This window comes from Corvus brachyrhynchos, unplaced genomic scaffold (genome assembly GCF_000691975.1).
Source record: "Corvus brachyrhynchos isolate BGI_N302 unplaced genomic scaffold, ASM69197v1 scaffold60, whole genome shotgun sequence".
NCBI classification, from domain to species: Eukaryota; Metazoa; Chordata; class Aves; order Passeriformes; family Corvidae; genus Corvus; species Corvus brachyrhynchos.
In genome coordinates, this window is record NW_008236767.1 from 6,959,776 (window position 1) to 6,975,058 (window position 15,283).

Genomic DNA, 15,283 nt, shown 5'->3' on the forward strand with positions numbered 1-15,283 from the left:
AGTATGCAAGGCAATTTCAGAGTAGTGGTGGAAGAAAAGGAGTTTTATAACACAAGTGATGCAAACTAATTTGGAGACTCAGATACACAGAGAACTAATTTGGAGACTTGGATACATAGAGAAGTACACAATGGACTATAAACACTTCAAGGGAGGAAAGAATAGGGACTTTTTCAAATACAGTGGTATCTGCAAAAATAGAGTCCGATTCTGTTCAATAACAAAATCATTACAAATTGTGAAACATATTAAAAATTCAACACTAAAAAGACAGCAGCTTTGTACTTGTGCTGCACTGAGTCTAGACACAAGATACTAAGAATGGGAAACTGTATTAAGGCAGAACTGGTGACAGACACTGGCAGTCCTATACAAGTGGTTCATACAGAATGTAATGAGATATTCAGGAGTGTATTTCAGCCCATATAATGAGGCACCTAGAGGGTAAAGTTTTGCACGCGGTGGCATTACTTCCTAGGATAATGGGAAAAAAGTAGTAAGAAAATACAAGATTTGTTTAATTCTTTCAAAAACGTCTTGTCACAGTTCTGCATTCTAGACGATACAAATCTTTGTCAGGACACATATAATTAAGTTCACCTTTTAAAAGCTAATGTGACAGACCTAGCACTAGTTCTGTGTAAAAACAGCATCTTCTACAAAGGAACTGTACCATAAAAATTGATGCTCATGAAATGTTATTATAATCTAAAGTCTGAAACCACAAAGCAAGAAAATTCTGAGTTAAAACGAAACTTCATCCTTAGCCCACCCAAAAGTGTTTAGATATAGCAGGGCTTGCCAAAAAGTAATAATCCTATATACAAAATATGTTGCCATCACTAGAAATTTCAAACTAAATATGGAATTCCAGCTCTTAATTCTTACCTTTCTCTTCCCTACTTTTATGGGTATAAACAAGTCCTTTCATGACTTTAGCACTTGTGTGGTTAATAACCTTAAGCTAATGCTTTTTAACTATTTCTGTGTGGAATCATTTATTTGCCAGGTTCTCAGCTAAACAATCAACCCCAAGAAGAGGAAAAACCAAAACCCAAATAGTAAAATTATATTTATGGAGTACTGTGGAGTGGCCCTGAAGGAAAAAGAATTCACATAATTGAGCGGTCTGCTCCTTGTACTTCAAACTCATCAGCCCTTTCTTTTTTTTTTAAGAGCTAGAGGCATAAGTTATTGAACCACTAGATAAGGACTGAAATAAGATCTGCTGTTGAGGAAGAACAAGGTTCTCATCCAAGTTACGAGATAACAAATTGTGATGTGGAGAAGAGTGATTTTTTCAGAGATGGGGGAGGATGGGGGGGTGGAATGGGACAGGAGATGACATAGCATCTCACAGTGTTTCTGTAGACCACAGTTCAATATGTGTTGAAGGATCTACATCCATTTTTGGACACTGCTCTTTCTCTCACCAGGATATATTTTTGGTTACATTATTTTCCCCCATTTCTCTTATGTGATGTCATCTTTATAATGGTCAAAAAAAGGATTTTCTGATATTTTTGGATTCTACCTTCTTAAAAGAAAGTTCCTGGTCGGAAATGGTAAATCAGTCTCTGTTGCGGGATGTCAGGACTTTCTAAAGAACATGAGTGAGGAAAGTAGCGATAAATGCAGCAATGGGATAGCTAACGTGATGTTTCACGGACTAAGACAGAAAGCACTTCACAGGAAACCACTGCAGCATGGGGAGTTTGTTCCATGAGCCAGCAAGCATTGCCTAAAGTCTTGCAAGTTCACAGAAAAAGCAATATATGTACCGTAAAGACTTCTGCAAACCCACATTCACATAACTTTTAACATCACCCAGCACTACTTCAGTTGATCTGTCCTGATCCTAATAGCTTTGCTGCCATTTACATCTGAATTTGGCTATTTTCCTTAAAGCAGATATGTTGTCACACTAGGTCTATGAACCAGAGATTCCTGAGACACCCCAAAGAACTCAGGGTGAAAATTAGTTTGTCTGGGGCACACCCCCCACACTCCATACATGCTTTCTCCACTGGCAGTACAGGTACTTCAGGACCCTCTGGTGGTGTCCCTTCTCATCTAAGAGTCAGCTGGTCAGCTTTTCCCTGGAGATAGTTTAGGTGTCCATACCAGTGGAAATGGTATCCAGCTTTAGCCAAGACCAGTTAGAAAATCTTCTTCCTACAGAATATCTTCATGTTTTCTTCTGTTCTAGCACAAACTCCTAATCCCCAAGTGACAGGTACTCTAAGAATGCAATTCACCCATCTTTTCAAAGTTCAGCACCTGTGTATGGTGAATACTCGAAACGTAAAGGGAGAAAGGAACGTCCTGACAGAACAGAAACTGGTGTTCAGTGATGGTAAAATACAAACAGATTCTTGAACCAGCACAAGGGACCACAGACCCAGCTCTTTTGCTTAGATGAGTTCCTTAAACACTCAGTGCTCCCCTTCCCTGCTCTCCTCTCCCCCACTTGACTGAACACTGAGCTACCAGTGTGAGTGAAAAGCTCATGTTTCCTCAAAAAATATCATCCTTACCCAGGATAGTAGGACCTGAAGATCATTACACTCTCCAGTTCAGAATTCTCAGTGATTCTGTGATTCTATTTTTAACTACTCAGCTTTGTATAGGCCCATTACAAGCTCAGTAGTAATAATAAGAAAAGATTCTGATGAGTGAATGGTAGAAAATTAACTTCCAGACCTGGTACATCAATGTGCCCCATTGCTTCAGAATATGCTTACACCTCTAACAAAGAGCTTCCAGCATTGCTAGAATTCCAGGCAACCGTGTAGGAAGCAGCAGGTTAAGGGCTGTCTCTGTTGTAATAAACTTGTTCCTAGAAAGCAGTCCTCTCCTCCAACCAAAACCTTCTAGATTCCTTCTAAATTCAGAACTATTTTACTCTGCAGTAAATATTAGCATTTAAATTTTGTATTTCTGAAGAGAGTTAATAAAACCACAGCCGAGTTTAAGAATGCTACTTTAGTATTTCCACTGTAGTGTTCTGTTTGAGAAAGCATTCTTAAAAGGGCAATGGATTCTGCTGAGTAATATATTTTTCCTTTTCAAAAATATTTTTTCTCTAAGATTTCATTATTAAATACATGGACTCCTCTCTAGCTCCAAAGAAAAATATGATAGGACAAGCCCTAAGGATTTGTAAACTGAATCCCCTGGTTTTACTAGAACTGAAATAATTTATACAAATTTAGAAAGTTTAGTATAAGCATACACTTAACAGATGCCTCTTTAATTATTTCAATAAGCATAGTAACCATATATATGATAATAAATACATGCACAGTCGGCTTTCTCTTACTTCACAATTGTAGGTTTGACTATAGTACATGTGACTGTAATTTTGGTCACAATATCTGTATTTAGAGCTTGGGTATTTTTAGCCTTAAGGAAACTCAACCAGCTCCATTATTTGCAGGATAACTTTCAAATTTAGGAGAAGAAAAGATATTGAGATAGAGAAGTGCCTTTTGTTCAGAGATAAAGTGTTGAAAATACTAAGGCCTTAACTTATGCTTGAGTTCCTCAGCCCAAAATGAGGGCATCAGGACAAAATAGTGACACAGGTATTCTCATATTCAATTCAAAATCCACAAAACGTAATGCATGCATCATGACAGCCTGCATCAAAGTATCAGAAGGAAAGGACTGGTAAGAAGAGAGAGGCCAAGATCTTCCTAGCCACACCAAGACTTGGTCCTCACTTCACTCACCATGACAAAGCTCTCCCTGCTACCAAAAAAGAGTTAATTCAGCAGCAGAAAAATCTGTGCAGCAATGCCGAAGAGACTCAGACACTCCGAACAGACAAGAGCAATGAATGGCATGGATATGATCCAATGAATCAGCAAAACAGACACAAAAAAGAATTATTTTTTAAATATTATTTGGGTTAGAAAGTCATGAGGTCAAAATGTAACAAGTGCCAAATTTGAGGCTGCCTGGAAGTTTTACTCTGGTGCAATTTTCAACTGCGTTAATGATAAAGTTGCAATGGCATGATCACTCATTCCACACCCTCTGTTTCACTCCAATTCCTGCCAATGATAACATACTAAAGGGCAAAATCAAGACATCCTTGAATCTGTCATTCCCAGTATTAGTGTCTGACTTTGTAACCTAACAAAATCCTGAAAAAAATAAGTCCTCATGACATCAATGTTGCAATCTTTTCAACTTTATTTCAAGAGCTACTATGGTGATTTACAAAATTGGCCCTGGTATTTAATGTTACACAATCTAAGTAGATTCTTTCCTCAACATTGATAAAAAAATCTGAAAATTCTTCATTTCATACAGGTTTCAAGTTTCAAAATCTGGAATTTTCCCTGGCTTTGGGAGTCTTGTGGACCTGGTGCTCTATTTTTTACTCGAAAACACTGCAACTCATAGAAGCGCCAGATTCTAATAGGTCCAACCATACATTGATGTCATATATTAAGTCAGAAGTGATCTGTCTCATCAGAAATAAAGCAAATCTTGTTGGTTTTCTTCTGAAGGTATTTACTTATTTTTAAGCACTCCTGAGGGTTTACTGATGTTCAAGATGCAATTGGGTGAGATATACCTTAAGCCAGCACAGCAGCAAACAGGCTCCATATAGGTGCCAGAGTGTTGTCAGACCATTTGATGTGCCTTCAACAAGTGGTGAGCATCCTTCCTTCCTACACTTTTTACACAAATATAACCTGAAAGTCAGAGTTGGCCTTACACAAAGGGTGAGAGAGCAAAAGGTAGTCAATTTGCTTTTCATTCAAAACAAACTAGGAGAAACCAGGAAAGAAACTTTGTCACTAAGTAACAATTCCTTCCCAGGGGTTCTCACAGAAAAATGCAACTGTCATCCCCCTTTAGATTTTAATGTCCCTGTACTGGAACAAAACACTAACTCAGCTAAAAGTTCCTCACAACTGTCTGGTAGCTGTGCTTTCAGTTGCTGATGCTTTATGAGCTTTAAAAAGAATACAGTCAATGACGTGGTTGCTGATGCAAAATGAAACCTGGAATCTAATTTAAGATATCAACATATAATTATTATTCATAATAATGAATATTTGGCTTTGTTACTTTCACCTTCAATGTTCTTGGCTATGGAAAATAATGAGGTCTATTTAGCAGTGTTATTTTGTAGTGCTGTATCATTTACTGTTCTTAAGAACAAAAATATTTTGGTTGCATTACAGTTGATATCAAAATTGGTTTTAGTATCAGACTTAAAACTGAGGTCCTTATGGAGATAATCTCCCCCTAAATTAACAGTGTTGCCCAAAAAGTGTGGATCAAATCCAGTATGAACAAGAAACCCCACTAGCTCTCACTAAAAAGGAAGAAACTCCCATCACTTCCCCTTGTCTCTATAAAGGGGAAGACTCAAGGGCAGCTTGCCTCAGTAAATTTTTCCACTCATTTTACTTTTTTTTAAAACTGATTTTGTTCAAAGTACTCTTGGAAAAAAAAAAGAAAAATTAAAAGAAAAAAGATAAACACACTTCTATTTTAGCAGTCTTTGGCCAATGTAGACTTAATACAAATTTGCATCATCAAAACACCTCTTAATTGTGTTAAAATTTATTGCACTCATTTTTCTTCCAAAATTCCCAGGAACCTTTTGCTTTACAGTCCATTCTTTACTTGCATGCCCTTTTTCTCTCTCATTGGAAAATATATCAATTTCTTATTAAAAATAGAAGTACTTTGGCATGACTGACCTGTAGAGATACAGAGCTAAGCAGAGTCAGTGAATCCACTCACTCTGATATGCACACATGATATGCAATTAAAATCTCCATTCACATTCCTACGGGGTTGTCAATCAAGAGAAAAGCCTTTTTGACAACATCCAGTGAAGCGTACCAACTAACTGCTGAACAGGAACTTAAACAGTAACAGCTTTTGTTACTAGCAAGAACGGATTTTACCAAGATTGGGCTCGGTTTCTAAAGAATTATGTTAAAATTTTGGGGGCTTTTCATTAAAAATTAAAATGTGTCACAAAGCTATTGTGTGTGAAGCTATCATATTATGTAATACATGAGGGTTATCAGATTTATGTGAAAAAAATCCCTCTCTAACCTTTCTTGGCTGTAGGAAACAATTTATCCTTTCATATTTAGAACAATGAACAATGATTACAAGCTGGTTTTTAGTGAGAAGAGAACATTATTCTAATTGCATGTTGTCTATTTGGTAGGCATCGAATATCTTTTATAATGTTACATTGTGAGCTGCCCAGACACAAAACTAACACTGAAAAAGATCCACTACTGCCAAAAATGATACTGTGAACAATTTATTACTGATAGAGTGGAAAATAATTTTAAGTAACTCCAACTCCTTGAAAATATCCTAACTTTCAATTTACAGAGGGCAAGAGAGGAAAAGTCTTTGATAAACATTGAAGATGCTAACATTTGCTTTCTAATACCCAGTCACATAATGCACAACTCGTAAGAGCTTTAGGGTACTTTCAAATCCAATCTGTAAAGGTAAAACCATTAAAAATACATGGATTGTTAGTAATCTGATGTTTGTGTTTTGAGCACTAACCTTGAATTACAGTTTTCAAACATGCTAATATTATTAAATATTGAAATATTTGCCCTCTTGCTTATCACACTCCATAACTGAAGAGAGAGCAGATGCATCCTAACTATTAACAGTCATGACAAATTGCCTTACTAATGAATGTTACACACTGAAAGTGCCATAACTGATTAAACTACAATTTCCCACTACCAGATAGAGAGAGACTTGAGAACTCCAGCAGTGGACAACTCTGATGTTCTGCCAACAGGCCTTCGGGGCACAGTGTGGTATTTAGAAAAACACACTGTAAATTCCATATGAATATATTCTAAAAGACTATGTGTATACAACAGGTTTTAAAGAACATTAGATGAAACAGCTTAGGTTTGTAGCAGATGAGCCATGCAAAATGGATGTGTTTTAACAATTTTAGAAGAATTACAAGACAGCGTTGGAGAATATTTCTGTTGGGTTCCTCTGCCCCTCTCCCCACCTCCCCAAACATTGCTTGTGCTTTGCTTTCACATAAAATCTTTCTTTTGTCGGTCTCTTTGTCGGTGCAAAATTGGCAGTGGTTCAAATTCAAAGTACTCCTATTCATTTACTGACCATTAAACCAATGTCATTCTAGTTCACATCAGCCAGAGAGCTAAGCTCTAAAAAACATAAAAGGCTTGCTTCACCACTGACGAATAATGTGTACATTTTTACAGAGCTTAAACCTTAATGCTTTGCCTGAAACTAACAATACAGTATACCTTATCATTCCTTTTTCACAAGCAGGCAGCTGCTGAAACGCTTGCCACTTCAAAATATCAATTGCTTGCCAGAGTTGTCCTCAACACACCCTGTCAAACTCATGTATATTGTGCAATGAAAATGGTGCAGGACTGAAAGCTAGAAATTGTGTCAAATTCTGCTGTAAGGGTATGATGTGCAAAGAACAATGTATGACAACCGTAGAGACTACAAACAATAGCAATGGAGCCAGACACTACATATATCACAACTGTGCCTGTACATATTTTATTGTATGTATTATATATTTTAAAGCATGACAAATGTGTCATTGAAGCTATGTGCTACACCAAATAGAAACCCTTCAGTTAGTTAAGCTTTTTCATTTCTCTTGATAGAAATGTAGTGGTATTTTTCTGCCCTCTAAACATTTGTTTGTAAATCACACAGCACAAGAAAAAAAATCAGGTTTTCAAAATGAGTAACAGAAAACAAAAGACAATACTACAAGATGAGAAAATGAGATTTTGTTCAATTAACACTTTTGCTTTTCTCTATGGACACAGAGCCAGGCTACCTTAAAGAATATCTGAGGCTATGCAAGAAAAATACAGTATCACTACACCCATAAATTACAGTGTACCTAATTTTAATGTAGATAAGTGCTGGCCTATCGATTTGCATGTTTCCCTGGCAAAATGGAAATCCCATGTGAGTATGTTCTTTGTCTGTAGAAAATGCATTTTAAAAAAAAAACCTTTATGAATACAGCAATCTATGCTAAAAAGGAAAACATAAGTAACTAGTATAAAATTATGTGTGGAACCTAGGGGAAGTAGTGCTCATGTACACACATGTATACATGCATCTCTCGATGCATGAATGTGTCAATGTGTGTTACACAGTCACATAGTGTTTTAGCTCACAGTTAGAATTTCTACAAAGTGTCTTAAGTAATGAAAATTCAGCCTCTAGACAGAATGTTAAATTAGCTGAGGAAAAAAATGGAAACTGACAAACTAAGTACCAAAGCAAGTTAATCATAAGGTGACCATGAAATGCTAGTCTTCAAAACAACACATAGTTGTGATGAAAAAGAAGTGCTTAGGAGGAAAGATGAGTGCAGCAGCCCACAACAGCATGTAGGTTGCAGAACCTGAACACACAGTATTCCATGAGGGTCACTAACTGATATAATCCTAACCAAAATGAATAGATACACCATTAAGGTGTTAATAAATATTTTGGAAAGAGAATGGGTGTTTTAGGTGCTCAGGGTTGCTGACCTTTGCTGTGTTTATTAGTGGGACAATGATGCATTATTAACACACAGCAGCTGTACCTGAACTGCTGCCATGAACATAATAGCCTTTTATAGCCATCAGGGGAGTGAGATAGGAGGCCTTTATTAACCACTACACATGATTAGCACATTATGTGAACTTTAGTAGGCAAATTATCTCTTATTGAAATATAATGTTGGTTATAACTAATTGTAAACATGATTTTAAAAACTTCTCAATGCAAAATGAAGATTTTTACTGCCATTTAGCTAGTAAGTGGCTAAGCCACTAAAAAAAAAATTCTTTTCCTTTGTTCAACCTGTAAAAACAACTGTGCCTAACAAAAACCTATTGCCCTATGGTAAAAACACTGAGGTGACTGAATGACTTCCACATCTCGAATATTATTTTTCAGAACAGTAAAAAAAACATAAACAGACATTTCCAACACAATTAAGAAAACTGCTGGTGAAGAAAAAAGAACTTGCCTTATATTTTCCTAAAAAGACTACAAGCAGTTCTTAAAGAATCAATCTGACAATACATTTTCAAGAGTTAACTTGAAAAAACAACACCATGATTTACTTCAAAAAGCTTAATTTTGGGTAAGATTATCCCATTAGCCTTCACAACTGAACACAGCACTGAGAGTCCATTATGAGCAGTCTTTTATGCCCTAGCAGAAAGTCATTAACATAAAATAAATCATTAGCTTTGATACTAAGCCTCTACTATCTGCAGGTTTCTATGACTAATGTTCACAACTTTGTGTGCCAAATGATCAATTATATTATTTGAAAGGTTATCATCCCTTTTCCACATTATTTTTCCTTTTACTATTTATTATTATTTCAGGTTGATGCAAACACAACGATCATATGAGAAACAAATGTTTTCTCTTATTCATGAACACAAACCTACCCACTTCTGGCAACTGTGACCAGAATATAACTTCAAAGCCAGTTACTTATAGTAAAGGACAGAAATGATGCATTCTCAGAGTAAGTTCACTTCCTTCGAAGTCAGCAATATATAATGAAGCAGAAATCTACGTGTGTATATACATATAGAGTAGCATAGATACAACAGGAATTTACATGTTTACATAATCTTCTCTTCTGGCAGGAACTGTCTAGATAAATCTTTTACTCCGCATGGCAGACTTTATACTTCCTTTACTGACCCATTTCCCTAAGTACAGGTTATCACTGTCTGATTTCAGAGTTCTGAATTCTTCTTGCATTTAGAACTGGAATTCACTGCAGATTTTCTTAATATAACAAAAATACATACCAGCTACAGTAACTTCCATTTAACCTTTAAGACCATATAATCATCAACAACAATAGCAGGAGACAAAAGTACTACCACAGCAGCTCAATTTCCATGCTTAGCCAGCAGTACCTTTGAAAAAAGCCATTTGTGCCACTTTTGACTGGTAGAGAGTGGTTTAACAGTCAAGAATGTGAATGCTAAAACATTCTGACATTTCCACTAACCTGGATTTGTCAGATGCTCATGTAATTCAAGTATGTTTTGCAACTTAGAAAGCAGCGTGTTCCTTGGGAGGAAACCGTTCAACAGGGGTCTATAGCAAATCAAATAGCAGCCCAGTGAGAAATACTAAATGAATAGTTCAGGAACAGTGTTAGCATATGTGCAATTGAAAGATAAGATATAAATATTATTAGAGCGATATGAAATTCAAATGCTAAGAATAAACTACTTACTGCAAACATAAGAAGCAAAAGAAAACCACAGACATTACAAATGTGGGTTACACCAAGATGTCTGCTGAAAAACAATTTTAAGTTTGAAGGTCTAAATCAAGAGCTAAACATTTTATTTGATGACTTACTAACAGGAAACTGATTGCTACCAATGAACATAAATGGCAGATACTCCAGCAGCAGGGGGGACAAGAGATCCTTATGGGCACTCACCTCTGTGGAGGGGCAGAGTTTGGTGCTACTGCTAAGGCTACAAAATCTGTGCCTAACCATAGAATAATGCAACGCTGCCATTTTCCAACTGAACGCTGTGGGGAAAAGCGTTATGACCAAGAAAATCTCATTTGGGTTGATGTGAATTCCATGCCTGAAAGTATTTTGGAAGCATTGCTATAATTAAGAGTCATTTGGCGAATCTGCTATAAACCATGTTTTGAAGCGGTTTATAACTCAACGTTTTTAATGAGAAATCATTCTTTGAGCAGAAAATTGGTACATAGTTGCATAGCTAAAACAGCAGAATAGACTATTTCAGTTGGAAGGGATCTACAACTATCACATAGTCCAACTGCAAAAACAAAACACTTAAATTTAGGTTATATTTAAAATAAGTATTTTATTGCATGCAATCCATGCTAGACATTCAAAGAGCATGTGTCCTCTTCAAAAAGATAAACAAAGCTGCCACTAATTGCCTCTGCTGTCAGTTCCAGAAGCCAAGGTCTGCACCGATCGAGGGACTACCCTCTCACCATGCGAAATGGTGCTTTCAGGTCACTCTTGAGCCGTGCTGAGAGTGCAGTAAAAGGAAGCTTTTTACTTCCAACATCTAAGCTTTGTTATATCTACCATCAATACAGGATTTAAATATCCAAGAATTTTTATCTAGATCCTGCCATGATTAGGACAATTCTCTGCTTAAATATAAATTGTGTTTTATGCACAGTTCATTTCCAAATGCTTGCGTCTTTAGCAAGACGAGAAAGCCCTGCTAACATGGGAATCTGAGGGCTGGAGGGTGCTCAGTTCTTCACAGTAAAGAGTGATCATCCCCAACACACCCCGAACTCAACAGGAGCTGGAACTGCCCAGTCTTGCACAGTACCAGCTTCTCAATGTCAGCTCCAGCTGCTCTTTGGTTTAATGTAAACACCAAAGGTACTGCATGTGCTGTAGTGTTTAGTTAATTCAGCATTCTTAATAATTTACTGTTTTCACTTTTTTTTCATAAGACCTCATGATAGGCTGATTGAAGGTAATGCTCTAGAGATGAAACACATCGTTCTGGTATGAGAATAAAACATAATTCCTCTCAAGGTACTGATGTTTGGCAGAAAGAAAAAAAAATACTGCAAATGCTTTGGTTTATAGACACCTTTGAGAAAGATTTCTCAAAAGCACATACATAAATCATTGTCCGTGTTCCACTAAAACTGGGACCACTTCTTTTCTGAAACACTGGAATTTAAGGAGGCACACTTGAGACTTACTCACAACTCTGAGACTACATACTAAGGTCTAGTAACCCAGGAAAGAAAAGTCCATTTCCATTCTTCATATGTGGTATTTTTGAAACTAAGAGACTTAACACTTGAAAATCAACAGTCAGCCCTAATACAACTGTTTAATCTTTATAAAATGGTAACAAATTTAAGTATGATTCCAATGCGGTAGAGGACAAGGTATTTTTTTAAGGGGGAAAAAATATGTTCAGGATAAACAATATGAGCATAATCTAAACCACTGTCAAAACAGTAACAGTATTTCAGCTTTAGAGCTGTCCTTCAGAGAGCCTGCTTGCCACACTTCTGAGTTTGAGATAGAGACTGGATGGAAGAAAGCCCCTGGAAATAATGTAAACTTTGCAAACAGCCATGGAATATTTTATTTAGAGTAGTCTCTATGGTAGGGTTAAGTTTACACAATAAATTACTTTAAACGCTGAGTACAAATATATGCACTTTTGCTCCATGGAATTCTGATTACCAGCGGGATTGTTACCTGCTTACAAAGCACTGTATTTTATCTCCTTATCCACTTCTACCCAAGTTCACTCTGCTTTTTTCATTTTGAAAGGTTTTGCTTCCCTCTCCTTCCTTTCTCTTCTTTATTCCTCTTTTTAAAAACAACTACAGTCTATCATTTTACCTCTGCTGTCTGGCTGTATTTTTCCACTGCACTGACAACTACCAGTGAATACAAGAAAGATGAGCTGTAGGCTCCTGTATTTTTGAACAAGGTAGCAAATCACAGAAGAATCCAGTGCATAATTCTGCAAGGCTAACCATTGGGAGCAGTAAAGACCATTATTTTCTGCCTACTGATGGCAGAGGTCAGCATCCCTGTCATTAGCTGTGTCAAACTACAATTATATAACTGTGCTTTATGTGAGCAGATATCTGAAAACACTGTGAAGTTGCAAGTATGAAAATTAAAATATACCAATCCTTCTTACAGTACTGATCGAAGCGGTCTTTGGAGGTGGCACTTCAATAGGGAAAGCCATGAGGCTGTTATTTACTTCTCTCTACATAAACATTTAAACTTATCATCTGACTTCTTCAGGCAGCATGAAAACACTGGCCATATTCTATCAAATTGAGACACTTGGATTATCAAAGTTATTTCTTTTATATCATTCAACTCAATTACGGAACGTGACGCTTCCTAAAATAAACTTCAACTGAACAGACTACTTGCATTAGCCTGAACATATCTGAACTGCAATTATGCTTCAAGTTTCAAGAGGCGAACAGTACAACCCCAACCCTAAATCTGTCCAGCATAAGAGCTCCACTATGTTATTTCAAAGGCTGACCTATATACCAAAGCATACTGTCCATTCTGTCTGTTTGTATAAGAGATACCTCACACAGTTGTCATAACCAACATTGTTTGCATTGCTCTTTCACTTTTCTCTCTCCATGGGTAATGCAAGAGAAACAAGGAAAAGCCTGCATAACAATATATGCAGAGTATAATGAGCTTTCACAGCAGATAGAGAAATATTAGGTTAAGATGCTTAGAATGCTATTTTAGGTTTATAAAATAAAGATCTAAGCAGTCTTCTGAAACAAAGCCTGCCAACTCAAAATCGTAAGATAAGAGGCGATTGTTTGAATCTACATTATTTTCCTTTGGCTACAGAAAAATGCACCGTCAACACCTCCCATGCATGTGCCTGGGAACTCATATGCTACAAACAACAATCTGATCAGGGAAAAAAATTAGTACTAACAGAACAATTAGAAAACTTAAAAGCCTAAGTATTCGTGGAATACATTCTAAATTACCAGTAGCTCAAGCAGACTTCAAACGTAAAGAATCAAAGTCTGGCAAATTTCTAAAAGGAAAAACACCACCAAAACCTAGGTATGAAAAATAGGGCCAAATCCACTAGTAAGTGCCAAAAGCAAGTTTTAACTAACTTTACAAGAAACAAGATTCCTGAGGGTTTTGAATGAGTTCTGAATGAGTTTTGCAGGTAAACACCTAATGAAGACCCCCATTCTGACCCAGAACATGGATCCATCCCACTCCGGCCATCATCTCCTTTCCTGGGGGAGTTTAAAAGCAAACACTCAACCAAACATATTGAACAGAAAATTCTGCAGGCCTCTCGCCCTTCAAACTCCCTAAATACACACAGCCTGAAAATGAGTGACAGAGCAATACTGTAACATGACGACATGTTTAGAACAAGTCAGATAAGTTTTCACAGCAATGTTAATCATGCTGGGCAAAGGGAGAGAGTGAAGGGGGTGAAAAATGAAATGTTCACTAAATGTATGCCTCCAAGGGGCCTGGCAAATCTACTCTGTCCATTTAATGTTATCAATGGTCAGTGGTAAAGACATGTGAGAAAGACATTTGTTCTATACTAGGTATCTTATATTGAAACATTCCTGGTAAGTCTTTTCCAAGCATAAAACATATGTCTTATGACTGTGCACTTTTAAGCACATTATCAGTTCAGGCAAAGTGAAATAGAAGAGTTGCAACTTGTCTACAGAATGAGTGTCTCATTTGCATTTAAAAAGAACAGTTTGCTCCCTCATACATGGCATGACTTGAAAGAAGCTTGAACCAGCTAGTAAAAAAATTCTGAAAATGACTTTCTAAATTAATTTATTCGATTTGGAGTGCAACACACCAAAAATTATTTAAGGAACTTAATTGGAAAATGATTTAATATATTAAAGTAATTCCTGATTTTCCAAAGCATTTAACTTTTAAATTAAATCTGGCCCACTATCTCAAGAATGATGAGTGAAATGTGTATTCAAGTCATTACCTTCTTTCTGAAGCTTTAAATCATTGATAGGTTTAATAATGTTTGTCCAGTTTCACTGCCAAACAGATCTTCAAACACTTTGGTTCTTATGCCATTAATATCAGCCCAAGCTTTTCACATGGCAACACTTCACTGTTACAATTTACAAAACTGACAATAGAGAAAATAACAGCAAACCACAGATGAAAAGTAGCAGTAGTCTCATGATTACTCAGAGCACAAACAGAAAATTAATGAACACAAAAATGCTTCTTTGCATCACTCCTGGCACAAACTTCCAATATATAGGGCACGTTTGCCAGATGCTGCAAAACAGTTACTTAAAACAACACTAACAGTCATACCTCTGGGATCTCTCTTGAAATATCCTGAGGCATCCACCACAAAGGGCCAGATTTATCTCTGGATTCTATAACTCCATTGAGTATATGTGAAATGCAGCCAGGATGAATTTGGTCCTTTCTGTTGTGATTGGTAGATGCGACCATGTGGGAAACCTTTCCTGAAAACTGAGAGGGCTTCACCCGGGAGCCGCAGCCTCCGCGCCTCAGCACAGACACACTCTATTTTGCTGTTTATCTCTGAATCGAGGCAGCTGCCCGGGATGAAAGGGACGGCTCGAAACGTTTCTCTGACACGTGAGACCGTCACGACAATAGCCGGGCGCGGGACCGGGCTGTCTGCCGGGCCCG

The 15,283-nt window shown here is 37.0% G+C and overlaps 1 protein-coding gene across 3 annotated transcripts in view; it reads right to left on the bottom strand.

Moving 5' to 3' along the window:
• The window catches only part of TOX (thymocyte selection associated high mobility group box), a 219,060-nt gene that overhangs the window by 202,229 nt on the left and 1,548 nt on the right, over nt 1–15,283 (bottom strand). Inside the window, exon 1 of one of the 3 annotated variants that reach the window (XM_017727483.1) lies at nt 14,936–15,177. The exons of 1 other annotated variant lie outside the window; for it this stretch is intronic. In XM_017727483.1, coding sequence (XP_017582972.1) covers nt 14,936–15,079 — 144 coding nt within the window. In that variant the 5' untranslated portion in view covers nt 15,080–15,177. Of the gene's footprint in view, nt 1–14,935; nt 15,178–15,283 lie in introns of those variants that run through there. One more of the 3 variants, XM_017727482.1, reaches the window with a different exon arrangement.